Below are 23479 nucleotides of genomic sequence, written 5' to 3'. Positions count from 1 at the left end.
TCACTATAGTCTGAAAGATTCCTTTTAGTATTTCTTATAAGCTAGGTCTTCTAGTGATGAATTCTCTCAGTTTTTGTTTATCTGGTACTGTTTTAATTTCTCTTTCATTTATGAAGCATAGCTTTGCTGGATATGGAATCTTCATTGACAGATATTTTTCTTTTAGCAATTTGAATATGTCATCCCATATTCTGCTTTCTGGCCTCTGTAGTTTCTGATGAGAAATCAGCCATTAATCTTACTGAAGATCCTTTGCATGTGATGAATTTATTTTCTCTTACTGCTTTTAAGGTTTTCTTTTGACAGTTTGATTATGTGTCTGGATGTTGATCTCTTTTGAGTTTATCCCACTTGGAGTTCATTGAGCTTTATGGATGTTTACATTGATGTTTTTCATTAAATCGGCAAAGTTTTTGGCCATTATATTTTCAAATATTCTTCTGCTCCATTATCTCTCTCCTTTTCTTCTGGAACTCCTATTATGTGTATGTTGGTATACGTGATGGAAGAGGCTATATGCTGTCTGCCTAGCGAGGGTGGAGGATGACGTTTTGAAGCCAAGCAGCTTGTTCTCCAACTGACTACACTTGGAGGACATGGCCTGGACTGCCAAGTCTGCTGCAGGACGTGAGCAGCAGCAGGCCTTCTGTTGTCCAGGGAGTCATGAAGTTAAAGTTCTCTCGGTCAGGCTTTCTCTTGGTATGTCTTGAATGAAGTATTTCTTGCTGGGAGATGATAGACCATTGAACTAATGGACTTGACTTGTTTTCTTTCTGTAGGTTCAATGTCAACAACACCATTCTTCATCCGGAGATTGTGGAATGGTGAGTATGGCTGTGGCTGTTCGTTGTGCTCAGCCCAGGAAGGTGAGAGACCCTGCTGTTCCCACCCACTCCATCTCAGAGAGCCCCTCAGACAAGCTGGTCCCTAGAACTCTTCTCTCAGCCTCTTCTGTTTTGTATTTTTTGTTTGTCAGTTGGTCTGTTTTTCCAAAAGGGCACACGTCACTCGAATGTCAATTAAATTTCTCTTTTTCTTTAGGAGTTTTTAAAAGAAATCTTACCATAAATGAGCCAAACGTATATAGCTCAGTTAAAGTAGATAGTGAAAAAGAATAAAAATAAACATCATACATGATCCTATTACCAGAAAGGTAAACATGTTTTCCTCATGTCACACATATGTCTTGGCATCCTTTTTACGTGTCTTATGTTGCCTGCTCTCTTTTTTTGCTGGTACTGATAGCCCTACCTGCAGTGTGTTTTCTGCTGGTTCACAGCAGGGCGAGGTGCCTGCAGTTGGGCATTGCCTCTGTGGGCCCTTGAAGAGACCTTCCACTGATGTGCTGCCAGTTTTCTTCCTAAGCCATTGAGTTGTTTGTTTTTTTTAAATTAATTAATTTATTTATTTTTAAAAATTATTTATTTAATTTCTTTATTTTTGTGTTGGGTCTTTGTTGCTGCCCACGGGCTTTCTCTCGTTGCGGCAAGCGGGGGCTACTCTTCGTTGCAGTGTGTGGGCTTCTCATTGTGGTGGCTTCTCTTATTGCAGAGCACAGGCTCTAGGTGCGCAGGCTTCAGTAGTTGTGGCACGTGGGCTCAGTAGTTGTGGCTCGCGGGCTCTAGAGCGCAGGCTCAGTAGTTGTGGTGCACGGGTTTAGTTGCTCCGCAGCATGTGGGATCTTCCTGGATCAGGGCTCGAACCCGTGTCCCCTGCATTGACAGGCGGATTCTTAAACCACTGCACCACCAGGGAAGTCCTCAAGTTGCTCTTTTATAGCACTAAACCGTGTTTTATTTGTTGTATGGCTGCACTTATTCTGAATGTAGGAGAGAGGAGAGGCAGGGCTTTGGCTGTATCATCCCCTGACTGGGAGGCGTGTGGACTCCTCACATCTGATCCTAAGGCCATGCGTCAAGTTCCCTGTCTAGTTGGGAGACCTTGCTCACCTAGTCTTGAAGCACTTGGGAACACTGTGGCCTGAGGACGAGGATGAGTCAGCCGTTGAGTTTGGGGGAAGCGCAGAGTGGGGAGAAGGAGAGCGTGATCCAGGCCAAGGGGCCACTTGTTCAAAGGCTGGAGACAAGAAAGGTTGGTGGCTTTGTGTGGCCAGCCTAGAGCCGCACACTGCGGAAGTGGCCCCTGAGGTTAGTTAGAGAGACGGGCAGGGGCCGGGTGGGCCGTGGTGTCTGCCTGGCCTTTGTCTTGAGAGAAATGAGAACCAGGGGAAACCTTCAAGGATTTAGGCAGCAGAATGGTAGGATCAGGTTTGCTTTTTTAAAATTTTTATTTGTGTTCTAAAAATTTTTGGCTTTGTTGGGTCTTCGTTGTTGAACACAGGCTTTCTCTAGTTGCGGAGAGCGGGAGCTACGCTTTGTTGTGGTGCACGGGCTTCTCATTGTTGTTGCTTCTCTTGTTGTGGAGCACGGGCTCTAGGCGCATGGGCTTCACTAGTTGTGGCATGTGGGTTCAATAGTTGTGGCGCGTGGGCTTAGTTGCTCAGCAGCATGTGGGATCTTCCAGGGCCAGTGCTTGAACCCGTGTCGCCTGCATTGACAGGCAGATTCTTAACCACTGAGCCATCAGGGAAGCCCAGGTTAGCGTTTTTTAAAGCTGTGGGGCAGAAGTGGGAGCCGGCTGCCAGTTAGGAGGCTGCTGCAGGGTCCAGGTGGCCCTGGAGGGGTAGGTGACAGAGTTGAGAGTAAGGGGCAGTCAAGGGGAATGCTCCTGGGAGGAAGCGGCCTTGACGCCTGAGTGAAGGGTGGAGTTGAATGTGACTCTGGGGTTTTGTCCTGAACAGCTGGGCGGTGTGTCACCAAGATGGGGCAGGTGCTTTGGCAGGTGAGGGACTTGTCTGTGGTGTGTTGAGTTTGAGGCAGGTGCCGGCGGGAAAGAGGCTGGGCCAGAGGCGAAGATCTGAGGGCTGTCGACAGGCATCGATACTGACCCTCGCGAGAGCTGGAGGGTGGGCGGGCCAGCAGCTCTGTTGGCAGCCCTGGCCCGGTGCCCATCCTGGCCGCACACTCTGTGAGCAGGGGGGCTTGTGTCCTTCCAGTTCACAGCCGCCTCTTCTTGTTTTGATGAAGTAACAAATGCCTGGCCCTTCTGTAGCCCCCAGTTGGCAGAAGAATAAATCCTGGATACTCAGGGACCGCGTCCACCTATGTCCCAGATGTGGCATCCCTTGTGGCCGCTTACATTCTGAGTGCTTTGGAGACCAGGGCTGGGTTGTGCACCCCAGCATCTCCTGAGGGACAAGTCATTAGTTTCTCACTTTGGAACGAGCATGCTTTAATTCTGGTGACATTTCCAAGGCTCTGAGGTAGATTCTGCATTCATAAGATACTTCCCAGTTTTATTAAAGCCAGCAGCAGAGAGGACTTATTTGTCATTTGATGGCAGTAGAACTATTTTAGAAATGTCACATTGTCCTCACTGCCTCGGGTGTGTTTTAGCCGTGTGCGTTCTGGCCTCTGTAGTGACCGCAGTCATTCTTGGTGGGAGCCGTGCGAGTCACCGTCATTGCCCTCCTCTGGTAACTGAAGGAAGGATTCTGGGTGGAATGGCGGGCAGGCCCCTCATTTACAGGAGAGACTGGGTTTCCATGGTATTAAATTATGGCTCATTGATGCATCTTTGGGCCCCTGTCCTGGATGCTTTTTCCAATGCCCCCCTCTCGGCCCGTGGAGAGAAGTTACCTGGGGTAATGGAAAAACTATCCAGTTGGGCATATCCAAATTTTCACCCCAGCCCACCCAACCTAAGGAAGTCACTTAACTTCTCTGAGCCTCAGCTTCTTCATCTATAAAATGGGGATGTAGTAATGCCTAACTCACAGCATGGACGTGAAGATTCATGCTGCCTAACAATTACCATAGACCGGGTGGCTTATGAGCAACAGAAATTCATTTCTCACAGTTCTGGAGGCTGGGAGGTCCAAGGCCAAGGTGAGGACCCACTTTCTGGTTCATAGATGGCCGTCTTCTTTCTGTGTCCTCAAATGGCAGAAGGGGTGAGGGAATTCTCTAGGGTCTCTTTTATGAGGGTACCAATCCCATTCATGAGGGTTCCACCCCATGACCTAAGCACCCCCCAAAGATCCTACCTCCAGATACTATCATGCTGGGGATAGGTTTCAACCTATGAATTTGGGGGGAACACAGCGTTCAATGTATAACACCAAGCCTCAGTTTCCATACCTGCAGAGTGGACGTGGTCTCCCTTATTTGAGTGAGAGCAAAAGTCAAGTGACAACACATACTGGTAATCATGCTGTCACCTTTTGAGACTTCCTTTATGCAAGGTGCTATGCTAAGCACTTGACACACGTCCCCTTATTTAAAGAGGTATTTTATTTATGTTATAAGGTAGGACTCTGATTATCCCCATGCTACAGGTGAGCAAACTGAGGCACAGGAAAGTGATTTGCCCAAGAAAAAGCCAGGAGCTGAGCCCAGGCCAATGGTTCCAGGCTCTGATGCTGCCCCATGTGGCTCTGAGGAGTACCCTGAGGAGTGGAGGGTGCTGCCTGCGTGTCAGCCTCTCTCTCGGTTCATTCTTGGCCATCCGACCTGCTCAGAACCCACAGAAAAGATCTTGTGGAGGCCAGGGTGTGGTGGGGTGGAGGGCCTGGGGATGTGCAGCTAAGCCTCCCCCAGCACGGTGCCCTGCCACCCACATGTACCCCAGCTCCCAGGTAGCGGCTGAGCTGGGGATTTGGGATCCTTCCCAGAGCCTGTCTGATTAGGAGGCAACAGGCAGCCTCTCCCAGCACAGGGGAAGCTTCACTTCTCGTTTGTGTTTGGGTGTCATTCATTTCCTTTCTGTGACTGCTTTATTGTTTTCCATTCTCTCAAGCAGTACCTTTTTGATTTCCTGTAAATTCCTCTATAATCATATTCTTCTTCCCCACAAACATGAGATCATAGCTCATCATTTCTTTCCTTGTGCTAGGTATTGCAGTTTGAACGTGGAGGTCAAAAGTTGAAACTTAATAAGAGCAGGCGTCTCTCACTTCCATAATTTAGTCTGTGGTTCTGCATTCCTGTTCCGCAGATGATTAAATTGATCTGAAGGTGGGTTAGGAAATAAAAGGAGATACTTCTGTGCTGTCTAATAGCTCGGCACTGTGGATTTCAGTTAAGCACCTCTGGAAGTGTCACAGAAAAGCAAGCATGTCAGCCATTGCCACGCGCCTTCTCGGGTTTTAAGTGAGGCCATGTTAACTTGAGTCGGTGTCATGCCAGTGTTAGAGCTGTTAATTACACGGAGCGGAGGTGGCCTGCGTGTATTCATCAGGCAGCGGGGTAAGCTATTTCTATTCCCCTGCCTTTCTGTGCACGGGAGACGGTGAGGGGTGGATGGTTTGGGGCAGACACGCACCAGGATCCTGCATCCTGGGTAATGTGTCCCAAATTAGAAAAGGTACCTAGATGATGACTTAAGTTCTTGGTGTGTATATGAAAAGTATTCCAGTAGGCTTGCTATTCTTGTCTCCCGGAGAATAGGCATTTAACCCTAAGTCAACGAGAATGCCAAGTGGAAAGTGGGGACCTGAGAGTAGTGGGGAGAACTTGGCTTACTGTGCACCGGGAGGCTGGACCCGGGATGTGGGAGCAGTCAGGCCCTGGTCCCCGCTCTCCCTGCACGTGGCTCACGACTGCCTGGCCCCGGTCAGGTCTCAGGCACACTCAGCTTACCGCGGGCTGAACCACCGTTTTCTTCCTGGCTCTGGTTTCTCTGAGAGGACTTATGGATTGAGCTTCCTGAGGATATGTAATTCCAGCCAGCTCTTTCCTTTCTGTCCCTCCTGTTGTTCTGGGATTTTACCCTTTGAATCCCTGGCTCACAGGGTAGGGAAGGAACGGCCGTGGGGGTCCTGCGGTATGGAATTCCCGCACTCCGCTCCCGCAGAAGCCCCTGCACATGCATCTCCGGGAGAGATGGAATTCCTGTCCCTTCAAATGGGTTTTGTGCAACAGTGTGGCACTTTGATGCTTAGAGACTGATTTTGGAAATACTTCATCCTGTCTTGCTACTGTTTTAATCAGTGGAGCATTCAGACCTCACTTAATTGATGTCTTAATCCTGCATTTAATGCCCAGAGGCAGTTTTGTGACCTGTGAATATTTAAGGAAGAAAAAGCTTGCACAGATGAGCCTCAGCTTGGTCCAGTGTTTGTCATTTCAGGCCAGCAGCAGGGGACTCTGTGTCTTCACCCCCACCACCCTGCCCGTGGTGCTGCCTTTCTCCTTGAGCAGCCCCCCTTGACGTGGTGATGCTCACAGGCCTGGCCACGAGCTGGGGACCCTGCCTGAGTGCCTTCCTCTCCTGCACACGTCAGGCACCTCCTCTTGCTGCCGGAAGAGCCTGAGTTACCTTCTGCCCAGATGTCTTTTTTTTTTAAATTAATTAATCTTAATTTTTGGCTGTTTTGGATCTTTGTTGCTGTGCACGGGCTTTCTCTAGTTGTGGCGAGCAGGGGCTACTCTTCGTTGCAGTGCAGGGGCTTCTCATTGTGGTTGCTTCTCTTGTTGCGGAGCATGGGCTCTAGGCGGGCAGGCTTCAGTAATTGTGGCACGTGGGCTCAGTAGTTGGGGCTCGTGGGCTTAGCTGCTTCCCGGACGAGGGCTCGAGCCCGTGTCCCCTGCATTGGCAGGTGGATTCTTAACCACTGCACCACCAGGGGAATCCTGCGCAGATGTCTTAAGTGGCATCAGTGCTGTCCTGTCCTGAGCCTTGGTCCTCTGATGCTTCCTGGAGGAGGTGACCTTCGTCCTCCCCTGGGGATAGAAGCCTTGCAGATGATATTTCTAACCACCACCCCACATGTCCTTGGGCTGGACAAGGCGGGGGCTGAGTGTGACACTCAGAATCCCTCACTCCAAGGCGACTGGGCCTACAGAGGCTGCACCACAGCAGAATCCCCCTGCCTTGCCTTTTTGTGCTCGGGAGTAAAGGAAATAGCCTCCTCAAATTCAGGGCAGTGAATTCTTCCTGCAGATGAGGAGAAACTGTGCAGAATGCTGGAAAGTCTTACTGTTTTCTGCCGTGATCTTAAAAACAATTTCTGGTGCTTGTGTTGTGGAGATAACGGGGCCAGTCAGGGATGCCTGGCACCGGGGCAAGATTTCAGCCCCAGAGTGCCCTGTGGACAGTTGGGTGAGCCGGCACACAGCAGCCTTTACTTTCAGGGCCCTTAAAGCTTGGATTCAACTGGGCCAGGCCAGTGCTCAGCCAGGCCGGCTTCACTGGAGAACTGCCTTTGCCCTGGTTCAGTTTGATTTTTTTTTTTTCTTTTTTTTTTAACATGACTAAAAAAATACGTCCTGAGGCAACCAGCTAGAGGCCTAGTTTGTCATGTTCCCCAAAGTGAAATTAGAAAAGGAAGCAGGACTCTGGGCCTCGGTGGCTCAACATGCTTATCTCTGATAGGCAGGGAGCATGGTCTGGGCTCCAAGAATCCTCTCTCCTTGGGCTGATGGAGTCTTTTTCCCGGCTCTTTGCAAGACTGAGGGTGCCTACGGGGCAGGGAGGAGGTGAGTGGAGAGCCTGTGAAGTGGGCTTCTGAGGCTGGGGCTGCCTCATCCTGCCTTTGTGGCTGGGGTGAGGCAGTGGTGGTGGGAGTTTGGATTGCTGAGGCCTGGGGAGGCTGTTCCCCACGCCCTGTCCTGACCGGGGCCTGCCAGGCTGTGCGACATCCCACGATGACCTGGTGAACAGCCCAGGGAGGGCGGGGTGGAGGAGGCCTCCTTTTCTTTTTGAGATGAACCATTCTCTCTCCTGGTTGGAAGTAAGGTGTTTTGCAGCTTTGGTGCAATGCCCAGGTACTGTTCCTAACCCATAGTTACTGTGTGTCTGCTCTGGGCCAGGCACTGTTCTAGCCCTGGGACCCTGCCCTCCAGGGCTATGGGCTTTTAGGGGGAGACTTAAGTGAAAAGGAAATTACAAGCGTGATAGCTTACTGAGGATTCACATAGACTGCCCAGGGAATAGAGGGAGGGATTTAGCCTGGTAGGGGGCTGGAGGGAGCCCCTCCCTGCTTTCTGAGAAAGGAGCTAGAGGATGAATGTGCAGGAGCCGGTTCCAGGCAGAGGAGTCCCTGTCGGGGGTTGGGGGGTAAGTGGTGGAGACAGGCAGGGTGTGGCCTAGAGAGCCTCCTGGTCCCTGGATAGAGTTTTAACTTCATCTGGACGACATCTAGAGGCTACTAAAAGTTTGAAGCCAGGTAAAGCCTGGTCAGATTTGCATTGCCTGAAGATCCACAGCTGTGGTTGGGGAGCAGACAGGGCTGGAGGCCAGAAGAGCCAGGAGAGGTTTTCCAGGCTGGAGAGAGTGGGGTCTGGATGGAGAGAGAGAAAGGGGAGGCATGAGAGGTTGTGGAGGTGGAATTGCCACCCTTGGTCATCGGTTGGATGTGGGAGTGATGGACGGATGAGAGGGAGGTGCCCAGGTGTCTGCATTAAGCAGTGGGGAGGTGTGGCTGGAGATGGGAGCCTGCAGAAGGGTGGGAGTCTCTGTCCTGCTGAGCTGGAGGTGTCTGGGGGGGTCCTGCAGGTGGAAGGCAGCTGAGAGGCCTGTGCCGGGGAGCTGGGGCTTTGGGGGCAGGTGCAGCGGCAAGGCTGGGGGGCCGGGAGGGGAGGGCCCGTCAGAGCTGGAGGAGGGGCAGCCGCCAAGCACGTGCCAGCAGAGGCAGGCGTCGAGGTGCCTCTTGCTCTTGGGAGGTCACGGAATGCCTCTGGGTTTGGCACCCTGGTGAGGCAGTGCTGGCAGAGTGGCAGGGGCTGAAGGGAGAAGAGGGGAGGGGAGAGGGTTAGTGAGAAGATGGGGAGGAGGTTCGTAAAAGCCGCTCTCCCTCCTCTCCGGAGGCAAGGACTGTCAGGGTGTCCTTTCTGGAAACGTGGCTGGGTGGTGGGGGGAAAGCTTGGCTGGACGGGGAGGTGAGTGGTCATGGAGCTTCCAGTAAGAGTGGCAGGTGCACAGAGGCGCTTGGGGGCTGGGATCTGAGCCCACGTGTGTGTGTTGGGGGGCTGAGCCTCACTGACAAGAGGGCACCCCTTCCCTTGTAGGCGGGGAGAGAGGGGAGGATGGGGGTGGGGAAGGCTTGGGAGTTTGGAGAAGAGGTGAGAGTACGCCCACCTGCTGGCTTCTGTGTTCTCCAGGAAGTAGGGGATGAGTTCGTTCATGTGACAAGGAGCCCTGGGAGGGCCCCGAGGTGGAGGAAGTTGAGAGGAGCCTGCACGCTCCCCCTGTGACTCCCGGCAGAGCTGGGGTGTGTGGAGGCAGGTGGCAGCTTGCTGTGCCGTCCGCCCAGCTGAGTGCTTTCCCCCTCAGCCCTCGTGTCCTGCACACACAGGCCTGGGCTTTGGTTCATCCCTTGCGGGCGTTCGGCCGAGCCTGTGTGGGTCAAAGGGCACAAGTCCTGGGGGGTCTAAAGTGTTGGCCGGAGTGGTGGCTAGAGGGCTGGAGCAGGGCTCTAGGCTGAAGAGAGAGGCAGGGGGTCAGAGGCGGTTGTAGCCTGGGCCTGGTTCCCACCTGTGTTGTCACTCTGGTCGTCACCGTCACCGCATCGGAGAATAGGGAGACCCGCTCCCAGATCCCAGATCCTTGGCTGGTGCCGAGCAGGGCAGGAAGGAAGCATCAGGGGCCGCTAGGTTACCTGTGAGTGGATTTGGACCACACCCTCCGGGGCACGGGAACCAGCCTTCTGTTCCCCCGGGTAGAACTGCTCCCAGCGCCCCGAGGTGGAGCCGGAGCACCTTTATGATGCTACAGAGCAAACGTAGGCTTCAGGGCCTGCCCCTGAAAAAGGAAGGCATGTTCATCTGGAGAAAGTCTCAGTGGGTTGGGGGTTTGTCTTTCCTACATCCCCTGGAAGGTTTTACAGTCTTAGGAAGGTGTCCCTGTGCTGTACGATGCCTTCCTCCCCTCCCAGCGACAAATGGCTGGCTGTCCTACGTGGGCATCGTGGAGACAGCACAGGTCGGTAGCTGCCTCTGGTGGAGGTGGGAGCGCCTTCCCTGCCATCCTCAGACGCCTCGGCTGAGGCTGGCTCAGGACCGTCAGGCCTCAGAGGTGGACAGTGGCTGGACGAGGGGTGCGCTGTGGACGCAGGGGCAGGCGCTAATCTGCCATCAGGACAGTCCGCTTTGCCGATCTTGAGGGGGCTCTGGTGAAGGCAGGTCACCTTCATAAAGGGAGCGGAGTCAGCCATGAGGGATGCACTGAGGACTCCACGCGCTTGAGGACTGGGCCCACTGCCACGTAAATGCCGTGAGCTGGAGGTGCTCATTTGAAATGGGTAGAAGTAGAAAAAGAATATCTATTTAGCTTCTTTACAGGAGGCTTACTTGGGGTTGAGATTGATTGCAAGGACCAGAAACCTAACCAATTTTGGGCAAATTAACATGAGCTTATTGTGAGGACCCCAGTACCCGCCTGGAGTCCAACTGGCAGGAGGTACAGCTGAGCCTTGAAAGGACGGCAGGGTCTGTTGGTTGCACCGCCCTGTCCCCATTCCCAGCTTGACCCTATCTCACACAGGGGGCCTGAGTCACATGGTTTTCCAAGGCTGCCTGGACAGGTGGGTGTGGTGGGGGAAAATGGGAGAACTCTTCAGCCATCTGGGCAGAGCCCTGGGAGTCAGCACACTTAAGATTCAGGTCCGACAGCCTTGCCATGTAGATTGTATCGCCATTTAATGGATGAGGAAACTGAGTCTCAGTGAGGCACTGTGGTTCCGGCTACAGAATCTGGGTTTCTGCCACCCACAGTGGCTTCCCGATCTTGTAACTGGAAACAGCCTGCACTCCTGAGGTTGGCGTTGGGTCGGGATGGGCCATGCTTAGTGTAGCTCATCACTCCTGGGGCTTGGTGGCCCATCCTGCCCCCATCCTATGCCCAGGCAGCCCATCTGCAGCCCTGGGCTCCTTCCCAGGCTGTGCAGGGTGTGGAGGTTTCCCTGGAGGGGTCTGCCAGCTCCTGCTGGAAGTCGCTGACTTGCTGCTTCGTTTTTCTCCTTTCTGCAGCCGGGTCTTCAAGACAGACATGGAGCTGGAGGTTTTGCGCTACACCAATAAAATTTCCAGCGAGGCCCACCAGGAGGTAAGCTGGGTGCTGGCTCATTGGACCTGCCGTTCTGGGTGGGCTGGGGAGGCAGCATTGCTCTGTGTGGGGCAAGACGGCGGTGTTGAGGTGGACGGTCTTGGGGGGGTGCTGGTCCCCAGCAGGCAGGAAGTGTCACTGCAGACCCAAGATACGGTGCTGGCTGTTTACTGTTCCCCAGTGGGGACAGGGCAGGGAGGGCCTGTCCTCACCGTAAGGTACCCACCCTCAGGGAACTTCCCAGCCAGAAGTCTCGACTTCCAGGACAGTAGAGCTTTCCCTCCTCGCATTCTGGCAGTCCCAGTTCCTTTGAAAGAATCTGTGGTCCTTAACCAAGATTGAAGCACGTTTATTACTATTGTCCATTTTTTGAAAACACCCTCAGCTGGTTCTTTCCCAAACCTTCCCACTTTACCTGAGGAGCAGGAGCAAATAAGGAAGTTTATTTTTTGAAATGGATCCGGGCCATTGGGATAGCCCAGTACTTGCTTACTGACACTGCAGTGTTGTGTCAGGAAACAGATGGGAGTCATTGGGGGCAACACAATCTCTTCTCCGAGTTCATTTTCTCTGTGTTTTGTAAGGAAGGAAACCTCTTAGGATAGTTGTCATAGGCTTCTGAGCATTAAGTATTCACCAAACACGTCTTGGCTAAATCTTCACTTGCCTCCCGAGGTGTTTATCGACTTCTGAACAGAAGTGCTCCGGAGTGGTTTAAATAAACTGTATGACTTTGGAGCTTTAAAAAAGTTCTAATTTGTCACATTTCTGCACCACTGTGTGCACGTATCATTCTTTTTTTTTTTTAAGAGAAGAGATTCTTTTGAAAAAATGCTATACATTATTTATAAGGTAGTGTTACTTATCTCCTTAATACAAATGTCTTTGCTTCATATCCATCCTCCAGGTAATGAAGGCTGTAAAAGTGGGAATGAAAGAATATGAGATGGAAAGGTAAGCTGCTGTGTTTCTCTGGGTAAAGATTAAAATGTAAAAAGCAGTAATTTACGTTCGCTGAGCAAGTAACAGATGAGGCGCGGCAGCCTGGCACACAGATTGAGCGGGGATTAGGAGTAAGGCTTCGGCGTCGTGGGCAAAGAGGATTTTTCTTCCGACTGTGGCCACCTCCCTGGCCCTTGGCAGAGTGTTCGATGGTAATGGTCTTTGATTACTTTTCAGGGTGGTTTAGTGCCCCATCATTCCACTCTTGGACTTTGTTACTGCAATTTGCAGGAAACTACCAAATAGCTGCTATTGTGACTCTGAAAGCCGCTAGTAATAGAGCTTGCCATTTTTATGTGTAAACACCGCCATTATGTCTGCTGTGCTTGGTCGACCGGGTTGCGGGTTGGTTAAGTGGCTCATAAAGCGTTCTGGAGAGCTCCATCATCCTGCAGCTCCAGTTAGGCTGCAGGGAGCCTGTTGCCACCCGGGACCTTCCCAGGGCTGCCCTGCTGTGCTGGGTGTGGCCTGGACAGCTCTTCAGCCCCGCTCCAGGACCCAGGGGTCAGTTAGCGTGCTGCTGCCCACAGCGTGAAGAAGCCCTGGGGTCAGACCCAAACTGCCCCAGTGGCTCCCCTCCCGGCCACCTCCTGGGGCAGGAAGCCCCCATTCCCGAGTCTGTCACCAGTGACTGCACCGCGTGGGAGCCCCTGTGGGGAGAAAACACTGAAGCTGCCGTTTCTCCCCCTGTGACCTAATAGGAAATGCGTATTTGGTCTCTGCCCCCAGTTCCTGGCACGGAGCTTGTAAAACCTTTGAAATTCCCTGATAGAGAGGAGCATCTGTTGTTCTTTATAATAAGGCCCTTTCCACCGCTCCTGAGTTTATGCTAATGAGGGACTCGCGGAGGCCCCGACCTCCTGGGAGAAGAGAGGGACTAGAGATGGAGATTGAGTCCTGACCAGTGATTTAATCAATCCTGTATCTAAGGAGGTAATGGCACTTGCATAAGCCCTAATCCAAAGGGTTTGGAAAGCGTCTAGGTTGGTGAACACGCGGAGGTGCTGGGAGGCTGGCATCCCTGGAGAGGGTTTGGAAGCTCCACGCCCCTCCCCCACACCTCGCCCTCGGCCTCTCTTCCATTTGGCTCTTCCTGAGTTGTATTCTTCCTATTAAAGTGATAACAGTAAGTAAAGCACTCTCCTGAGTTCTGCGAGCCATTCTAGCAGATTATGAAACCCAAGGCTAGGTTTTGTGGGAACCCCTGATTTAAGGCCGATGGGTCAGAGGTCAAGGAGGCCTGGGCTTGTGATTGGTGCCTGAAGAGGGGGCGGTTTCGTGGGACTGAGCGCTTAACCTGTGGGGTCTGCACGAACTGGCAGTTCGTTAGGGTCAGAAGGTGTCCACAGAGAAGCGGAGAATTGCTTAGCGTGGAAAACCTACATATTTGCCATCAGAAGTGTTGTGTGTACGAAAAAGCGTTTTACCTTGTACCCTCCGCCCTGGGCTGCCCTTTCCTGCCTGGCCTTGTAAGAGCTTGGTGCTGCTGCCCCGTCCCCACCTTGCAGGGCCCATGCCTGCCCCAGGTACCCTCAGGGCCGCTCTGCCTACACACCTGAGCAGTGCAGAGTGAGGGCGAGGTACAGACAGAGTCGGCAGTGGGCACCGTGGGCATTTACAATCACCATCACGTGGCTTGGGGGTAGGCGGGCACCTTAGCAGTGCACAGTGAGGGCGAGGTACAGACAGGGTTGGCAGTGGGCACCGTGGGCATTTACAATCACCATCACGTGGCTTGGGGGTAGGCAGCTTTTCCTCAAAGTCTAATAACCCTTAATGGAGTCCTGAACAGGGAGCCTCTATAGTTCCCTCCCTTTACCCTGGGACGTAAGAGGTTAACATGGCCTCGGAGGCCCCGCTGCTGTGCCTTCCCAGCGCCGTCAGGCCAGCCCAAGGAGGACGGGGGAAGGGGCGGAGCCATCTAGCTCTCGCCTCCGTGCTCTGGGATTCCCGGGTCCTTGCCCCCATCCCCCACCTGGGACAGGAGGAGTTCTGCGGGGCTGCCAGGGAGGTGGGCTGGGCAGTGGGTCCGTCAGATTGGCACTGGCCCAGAAACCTGTTCCCAGCTGAATTGGCCCATAGTGACCCACAGCTTATGCTTCAAATAAAATGACCCAGAAATTGGAGCAGGACTCGCTTGCTCCAGTGTGGAGCCACGTTGACTGCTGCATTGTGCCCTAAACTGCGGGGAGTCCAGCTCTGAAGGTGGCTCCTGGCAGGGGCCTGAGCCGTCCTCAGTGTCCCAGAGCCAGATCAACCAGGGTGTGAGTTCTGGGTCAGGGGCTGGTCACTCAGCATACCTCCCCCAGCTCCCTACTTCCAAACCCAAGGTAATAGAGTTCTTTTTTTTTTTCTTTTAATGACACATTTCAAATAACCCCCACCCGCACGTCGAAGAGTATAATGAACGTCGAAGTCCCCATCAGGGTTTTCTGTTTCATTTTGTTTTACTGGAGTATTTAAAACCAGACCCCAGACATTGTGTCATTTTACCGGTAAATGCGTCAGTGGGTGTCTCAGTGGATGACGGTATTGTTTTCCTTTTCATGTAACCACTGTGTCCTTATCACGTCTAAGTAAGTTAACAATAATCCTTAACGTTATAAATGTGTAGTTCATGTTGTTTAAAACGATCTTTTTAGAACTGGTTTGTATGAGTTGGGATTCAGGGTCTACACGTTGCGGTTGGCTGTTGTTTGAAGGAGACCCTCTTGTTGAGCTGAGCTCCGGGGAGATCTTACATTTGTCTACAAACTGCTCAGCCTCCCGCTCCACCCTGCGTCCCAGGTTGGCCCCACTGCTGCCTCCTCTGTGGACCAGGGGCAGCCCTCGGAGAAATGATCCTGAGTCTCTGGGCCAGAAGCAGCCGCCCTGAGGGTGCTGAGTGGTATTAATCCAGCTCAACGTGCCAGATGTGTGCCCTGTTGTGCACCTACTATGCGTCACGCCCACCCTACGGCTGGCCGTAGGGGGTACAGGGGGGAAGCAGTGGCTACCCTCGCACCCTCAGCCCGGCAGGGGGACCATCTGATCTCTGGGTCCCTGAGACCTGAGAGCAGCGGGGTTCCTGGGGTGGAGTGTGGGGAGGGGTTTTAAAAGCTGAGGCAGAGATGGTGAGGACAAGAGACAGAGTCTGTTCCCGAAGGGCAGGTAGGAGGGGTGACCCTGGGAGGCAGATGGTGTCACCCCCTGGAGACAGTGGGAAGATGGTCCTCCCGGGACATTGAGGTGTCCCTGGCCAGATTTGAGGAGGGCACCACCCACTGCCAGTGCCAGCCTGAGCCCGGGGGCGTCTGTAGTGGTGAGGGGGCCGACGTCACTTTCTCTGTCCCCACAGGCACGTCACTGCCCAGGTAGCCTGGGATGCTGTTTTGTGGCCTGTGTCCTTGGAACCTGGGCACTTTCTCTCGGAGGTCCCATCTCGTTAATCTGCAGTGTCTGCCCCACAGTTGGTATCAGGAAATACGTATGGGCGGGTTAGATGGATGGGCAGGAGAGAGAAGAAAATGTCCTGAACTACTTTCTCCTGTCTTCTCTGCCGCTGTGAACTTCAGCATTCTTCTCGTAACCAAGTAGGAGTGTGAGGTCGCGTCTAAAGCAGGTGGGGGCTCCCCAGGAGGTGTGGCCTCCTTAACACAGGCTGGACCGATGCCCAGGAAGGTCCAGGCCACCGACCCCTGGCTTAGAAGAGCATCTCTAGAACCTTCTGGACGTTCTGCTGAGAGCATGGCCAGCTCCAGCCCCATGGAGGGACACAGGGCAGGAAGGGCAGGGACTCCTGGGGGTGGGGGTAGGGGGAGATTGGGGCTGATTTTCTGGAAGGCGGGCATACCACCGGCGCAACAGCGCTCAGACTCAGACAAGGGCCACTGGCCAGGAGACCCAGTTCTAAGCCAAATCTTTTTGTTTTATCATCAAAGGTTTGTCATAAAATCTGGAAGGCATGTTAGAAACAAGGAAGCCAGCTGGTGGCATTTATTAAGACTCCTCCTCCGTGCTGTGCCTGCGAGCAGGGTTCCAGGGAAAATGAAAATCAGTTTCTGCAATTGAGGTGTGGTAAATTGTGTTAAACCAATAAGACGTTAATGTTTGGGTAAATCAGGTGCTGATGGCATCTGACTGCAGGCCCAACCAGGCAATGCGTTTTGCCTCCTCATGTTACTTATGTTAGTGGCATCACCGGCTTATAGCCGGCTGGCATGGGGCTGGCAGCTGAATCAATTACCGGCAAACACTAATTTAGAGCATGCTCAATTGGCTGTGTAAGCAGGTCCCGGTTCACATTTGCCACAAGGAGATTAATAACTTGATGTTTTTGACAGTCTGGGACCTTAACTGAAATTACGCTCTCTTTCTCTCCCAACCTATGAGTGAATGGGGCATTTCGGGCCCTTTCCCGGCAGCTCCTGTGGCGGGTGTGGGAGTCATTTAACAGGCAGAGGGGTCTGTGAGGTGTACTAGGGGACAACACGGCGTTGTCCTCCTCCCCTGGCTGGCGTCCTTCTTGGTGGACAACCGGACCCCATCTGGAGACCCCTGACAAGGCCTGGGTTTCCCTGTGCTCCATCACAGGCATCAGCCCACAATAAGAGTCTCCTGTTTTCTTTGTCGTTCTTTTTTTAACATCTTTATTGGAGTATAATTGCTTTACAATGGTGTGTTAGTTTCTGCTGTATAACAAAGTGAATCAGCTATACGTATACATATATCCCCATATCCCCTCCCTCTTGCGTCTCCCTCCCACCTTCCCTATCCCAGCCCTCTAGGTGGTCACAAAGCACCGAGCTGATCTCCCTGTGCTATGCGGCTGCTTCCCACTAGCTATGGATTTTACATTTGGTAGTGTATATATGTCCATGCCACTCTCTCACTTCTTTCAGTCATTTGTTAATGTTGAACTGCACGGCTGGGCTACTCTGTGCTCAGAGTCGCCTTGCTTTTTTCTCCCCTTTGGCCAGAAGGAGCAAGTCAGGAATCGGTGTGTTCAGTGTGCCCACTGGACCCGGATTGGGGGCGGGGAGACAGGGCCAGGCCTGAGGGTCTTCTCCCCAGGGCTGGAGGGTGGGGGTCTCCCCCCTACAGACAACCCCCCACCACTCATACTACACAACACACACACACACACACACACACACCCCACCACACACCACACACACACTCCCCCCACTCATACCACACACCACACATACACACACACACCACACATACACTCCAAACCACACACACACACAGACACACACACACACTCCCACCACATACTGCACACACACATGTCCCACATCACATACACATACCACACACTCACACACAGATTCCATCCAGGCCACGTGGTGCTGGATCAGTGGCTTGATCGGTGGTTGATCTTTCAGATTATCCACCCAGGGAGCAGGCTGCAAAAATCCTTGCTGTGTTCTTGTTAAAAAAGGCCTGTTTTTTTGTTTTTCCTGAGGATTAGAAAATTTAACTGTAGTGAGGGTAATTGGAAGGTGGGAGAGTTTACAGGAAACCCTGCACCCCTACTAAGCCGTGGTGATTGTATCTGCAGCCAGCGTAGGCGGGTGTGTCCGACCTTTTCTGTCTCTCCCGCCCAGGCCTCCACAGCACAGTTACCCCTGAGCCCACCCCTCACTCTTTGCAGTGCCACCCCACCCCCTTCTCGTCTGGACCAGCTTCTCTGTCAGATCTGCAGGAGCTGCATCTCCTGCTCTCAGGTTAGCATCCTCTTCTTTCTCTGCCCATCCCTCCTGGTGCACTGTAACCCCTGCGGGGCCGTCTCTTAGACGCCTGGGCCTGTGTGGCCCTCCTCTCACTCTGGGTCTCTCTCTGCCTGGCATGCTGGGTGTGGTGGTCAGACATGGCCCTGTGTATCTCTGAGCACCCCCATGGGTCATGCTGGGATCCTGGTGTCATTGGTCATGGACAGCACCAAGAGGCCCTTATTACTTCCCGCTTTCCTGGAGGTCCTGGAGATGTTCCCTGGAGTAGTCCAATGTAATCTGGTCTCACCCTAGGCAAGCTTGGGCCTCAGGGAGACTGCCCTCAGTTTATCTACCTCAGGAAGGTGCTAGATTTTGCCTGGGGCCTTTGCGGCAGGTCTGGGTCCAGGCAACCACTGAGACCAGAGCCCCTGGGTAAGAACAGCTGTGATGGGCCCTCCTCCGTGGGCCTGGTCACTGTCTGGGCGGTGAGTGCCCTGCACCCTCCACAGCAGACATGTCACTCACTCTCGCTGGCCACTTTGAGGGATTAGGCTGCGGCCTGGCCTGCTGAGACCCCCAGGTCTGGGTGTGGCCCAGCCAGCTCTTTGTCTTGCATTGCGTGGCTGGGTGCGGCTTTCCTGCCAGCACTTCCTCGTCGGTTGCAGATGAGCCACACACAGCCTACCACGAAAGGGTCAGGAAACCCCCATCTGTTTGGTGCACCCCTCAGGAAGGCAGCCCATGAGTCCTGCACCCCGCCGCACCTTGGTGTATTTGAGCTGAGCCCTTTCTGATAGAAGAGTCAGGGCCGTCTTGGGTGGAGAATTCCTGGGGTTTTGAGCAGGCTTTACCTCATCCTGGGCCCCCCGATACCAGGCAGGGTAGGTCCTACGTGCCCACCCAGCCTGCTCTGTCTGCAGACCTGACATCAGGGAGGAGAACCAAGAGGTTCTGCAGAGCCCAGTGTCTGAGAGTGTAGCTGGGTCTTAGGGGTCGTGGGGATCTGTGGCTTAAAGCCTGGATAGCTCATTTTGCTTAAAAAGTAACTGAGAAATGGGCACATTTAGGACATAAACTTGCCTGAGATCCAGCCAGAAAGCTAGGCAAAGAACCAGAGGGAAGGACTTCCTGCAAATGTGCACCCTGGTTGATGCAGCCCTAATTAGAGCTTTTGGGGGGCAAAGGCAACAGAAATAGGCCTTTTCTTTTCAGATGCTGGGGGAATTGCCCCTGGAGAACGCATTAGGTAACAGTGGTGCCAGCAGGCATCTTCATGGATTTGCCTCTAGTGTTTCACCGTTGAACGTGGTGCTGTTGATTTTCGATAAATATTTATCGTAAGTTTAAGGAAGTAGTGTCTTCTTCCTGGCTTACTAGGAGATTTTATCAGGAAAGGATGTTGAATTTTATCAGCCTTGTGTGTCTGTGTTTTAAGCAATTAATAAACATTTGACTTTAGAACAGGTTTAGATCACAGAAAAGTTACAGGAATATTACAGACAGTTCTCTTTTTCCCCTGTTGTTAATGTGATTGTGATACATTGTCACCACTCACGAACAGTGTTTTTTTTGTTTTTGTTTTGTTGTTTTGTGTCTGTGTTGGGTCTTTGTTGCTGTGTGCGGGCTTTCTCTAGTTGTGATGAGCAGGGGCTACTCTTCGTTGCGGTGCGCGGGCTTCTCATTGCGGTGGCTTCTCTTGTTGCAGAGCACGGGCTCTAGGTGTGTGGGCTTCAGTAGTTGCAGCACACAGGCTTAGTTTCAGTGCACTGGCTCTAGGGTGCGCGGGCTTCAGTAGTTGTGGCACATGGGCTTAGTTGCTCTGCGGCATGTGGGATCTTCCCAGACCAGGGATCGAACCCATGATCCCTGCATTGGCAAGCGGACTCCCAACCACTGCACCACCAGGGAAGTCCATGAACCCTGTTGATATGTTATTATTATCAAAAGCCCATACTTTATTCCACTTTCCTTAGCTTTTACCTAATAACCTTTTTCTGTTCCAGGATCCCACAGTACGTTTCGGCTGCCCTGGGCTGTGGCCAGTTCTCTGACTTTCCTTGTTTTCAGTGACCTTAACAGTTTTGAGGGGTACTGGTCAGGTATTTTGTAGACCGTCCCTTGGTTTTAGTTTTTCTGATGTTTTTGTCATGGTTAGATTGGAGATATGTGTCATTGGGAGGAGGACCCCAGAGGTAAAGTGCCACTTGTATATCTCATTGTTTCAAGGGTACATGTTAGTGAACTGACTTATCACTGATGATGACCTTGATCACCTAACTGAGCTAGTATTTGTCAAGTTTCTCCACTGTAAACGTACTTGTTTTCCCCCTTTCCATACTGTATTTTTCAGAAGGCAGAATACACAGCCCACACTTAAGGAGTGGGGAGTTATACTCTATCTCCTTGAGTGGGGAATTATCTACATACACTATTTGTAATTCTTCTGTACGGAAGATTTGTCTCTTGTCTCCTGTTTATTTATTCAATCGTTTATTTACTTATATCTGTATGGACTCATAGATACATATTTTGTACTTTGGGTTATAAACCAATATTATCAATACATTATTTTGTTGCTTAAATTGTTCCAGCTTGGCCACTGGGGACTCTTTCATTTGGCTCCCTTGTCCCTCTGACACACTGCATAATTTTGCTTTTTGAACACTTTCATAGTTTCTGGCACTGCAGGATGCTCCAGACTCATCTTGTATATCCCTTGCTCCAGCCCTTGAACCAGCCATTTCTCCGAGGAGTCCTCGTTCCTTTTATTGGATCATGGTCTCAGATACCAAGATTGGGCACTGGGTGTTCCTTAGATTAATTTTATGACTAGACTTCCTGTTGCAGAGCCAGCCAGGCATCCCCGGCACACCCTACTTTGTTGTGGTGGATTACTGTTTTAATAAGCTGCAGGATTGAAATGGGGAGGCAGTCCACTTTAGAGGTTAGGGCATGGCCTCTAGAGACTGGTGTCCTGGGTTTGGGTCCCAGTTGTGCCACTTACTGTGCCTCAGTTTCCTCATCTGAAAGAAAGGATAATAATAGCACTTCATAGGATAGTTGGGAGGATTTGGTGAATTAATATATGTATAGTATATAGAACAGTATATCTAGTAAGCATCATAATGATCGTTTTATGTATTTATTTATTTAACATCTTTATTGGAGTTTACTTGCTTTACAATGGTGTGTTAGTTTCTACTTTATAACAAAGTGAATCAGCTATATGTATACATATATCCCCATATCCCCTCCCTCTTGCATCTCCCTCCCACCCTCCCTATCCCACCCCTCTAGGTGGTCACAAAGCACTGAGCTGATCTCCCTGTGCTATACAGCTGCTTTCCACAAGCTATCCATTTTTTTTTTTTTTTTTTTTTTTGCGGTTCACTGCTGTGGCCTCTCCCGTTGCGGAGCACAGGCCCCAGACACGCAGGCCCAGCGGCCATGGCCCACAGGCCCAGCCGCTCCGCGGCATGTGGGATCCTCCCAGACCGGGGCACGAACCCGCGTCCCCTGCATCGGCAGGCGGACTCTCAACCACTGCGCCACCAGGGAAGCCCTGAGCTATCCATTTTACATTTGGTAGTGTATGTGTGTCCATGCCACTCTCTCACTTCGTCCCAGCTTACCCTTCCCCCTCCCCGTGTCCTCAAGTCCATTCTCTACATCTGCGTCTTTATTCCTGTCCTGCCCCTAGGTTCTTCAGAAACATTTTTTTTTTTTAGATTCCGTATATATATGTGTTAGCATATGGTATTTATTTTTCTCTTTCTGACTTACTTCACTCTGTATGACAGTCTCTAGGTCCATCCACCTCACTACAAATAACTCAATTTCGTTTCTTTTTATGGCTGAGTAATATTCCATTGTATATATGTGCCACATCTTCTTTATCCATTCATCTGTCGATGGACACTTAGGTTGCTTCCATGTCCTGGCTATTGTTAATAGAGCTGCAGTGAATATTGTGGTACATGACTCTTTTTGAATTATGGTTTTCTCGGGGTATGTGCCCAGTAGTGAGATTGCTGGGTCATATGGTAGTTCTATTTTTAGTTTTTTAAAGGAACCTCCATACTGTTCTCCATAGTGGCTGTATCAATTTACATTCCCACCAACAGTGCAAGAGGGTTCCCTTTTCTTCACACCCTCTCCAGCATTTATTGTTTGTAGATTTTTTTTTTTTTTTTTTTTTTGTGGTACGCGGGCCTCTCACTGTTGTGGCCTCTCCCATTGCGGAGCACAGGCTCCGGACGCGCAGGCTCAGCGGCTATGGCTCACGGGCCCAGCCGCTCCGTGGCATGTGGGATCTTCCCAGACCGGGGCACAAACCCACGTCCCCTGCATCGGCAGGCGGACTCTCAACCACTGCACCACCAGGGAAGCCCCCTTTAATCCATTTTGAGTTTATTTTTGTGTATGGTGTTAGGGAGTGTTCTAATTTCGTTCTTTTACATGTTAGCTGTCCAGTTTTCCCAGCACCACTTATTGAAGAGGCTGCCTTTTCTCCATTGAATATTCTTGCCTCCTTTATCAAAAATAAGGTGACCATATGTGCATGGGTTTACCTCTGGGCTTTCTATCCTGTACCATTGACCTATATTTCTGGGTTTTTTTTTTTTTTTTTGGTTTTTATTTTTTTGCGGTATGTGGGCCTCTCACTGTTGTGGCCTCTCCCGTTGCAGAGCACAGGCTCCGGACGCGCAGGCTCAGCGGCCATGGCTCATGGGCCCAGCCGCTCCACGGCATGTGGGATCTTCCCGGACCGGGGCACGAACCCGCGTCCCCTGCATCGGCAGGTGGACTCTCAACCACTGCGCCACCAGGGAAGCCCTATATTTCTGTTTTTGTGCCAGTACCATACTGTCTTGATTACTGTAGCTTTGTAGTATAGTCTGAAGTCCGGGAGCCTGATTCCTCCAGCTCCGTTTTTCATTCTCAAGATTGCTTTGGCTATTCGGGGTCTTTTGTGTTTCCATACAAATTGTGAAATTTTTTGTTCTAGTTCTGTGAAAAATGCCATTGGTAGTTTGATAGGGATTGCATTGAATCTGTAGATTGCTTTGGGTAATATAGTCATTTTCACAATGTTGATTCCTCCAATCCAAGAACATGGTATATCTCTCCATCTGTTTGTATCATCTTTAATTTCTTTCATCAGTGTCTTAGAGATTTCTGCATACACGTCTTTTGTCTCCTTAGGTAGGTTTATTCCTAGGTATTTTATTCTTTTTGTTGCAGTGGTAAATGGGAGTGTTTCCTTAATTTCTCTTTCAGATTTTTCATCATTAGTGTATAGGACATAATGATTGTTTTGATGTTATTTTACTGGCATTGTATATAGGTTCAAAATAGGAGATTGAGGTAGACTTTTTTTTTTAACTTCTTAGTCATATTTTAAGATGAGAGTTTTTGAGATCATGATCTGGGAAGCTCTCCACATTTTTCCATTTTTTGGAACAATTTAGAAAGCATAGGGGCTGTCTGTTCCTTAAAGGTATAAAGAAGTCTTTTGAAGCTGTCAGAACCTACTGTTACTTTGGGGCGAATTTCTTTGAAACCTTTTCAAGTTTTTCCTGGAAAATTTTTGTTTTCAAGAATTTTAAACTTCTTAGAACCAAGTTATCAATTTTACTCTCTTAGTTTTTAAAAATATGTGCTCTAGGGAATCC

General features: G+C 51.2%; 1 protein-coding gene across 3 annotated transcripts in view; it reads left to right on the top strand.

The window, feature by feature from the left end:
* Positions 1 to 23479, top strand: part of PEPD (peptidase D) — a gene marked incomplete at its 5' end in the record, with an annotated part of 116758 nt that overhangs the window by 35142 nt on the left and 58137 nt on the right. For 2 of the 3 annotated variants that reach the window (XM_079723907.1, XM_079723905.1), the window contains 3 exons: positions 780 to 824; positions 11028 to 11103; positions 12011 to 12057. In XM_079723907.1, the coding sequence (XP_079580033.1) occupies positions 780 to 824; positions 11028 to 11103; positions 12011 to 12057 (168 nt within the window). The remainder of the gene's footprint in view (positions 1 to 779; positions 825 to 11027; positions 11104 to 12010; positions 12058 to 23479) is intronic. The other variant, XM_079723906.1, reaches the window with a different exon arrangement.

Source organism: Hyperoodon ampullatus (assembly GCF_949752795.1).
Source record: "Hyperoodon ampullatus genome assembly, chromosome: 18".
Taxonomy (NCBI): Eukaryota; Metazoa; Chordata; class Mammalia; order Artiodactyla; family Ziphiidae; genus Hyperoodon; species Hyperoodon ampullatus.
This window is presented reverse-complemented; position numbering and strand designations above follow the sequence as displayed.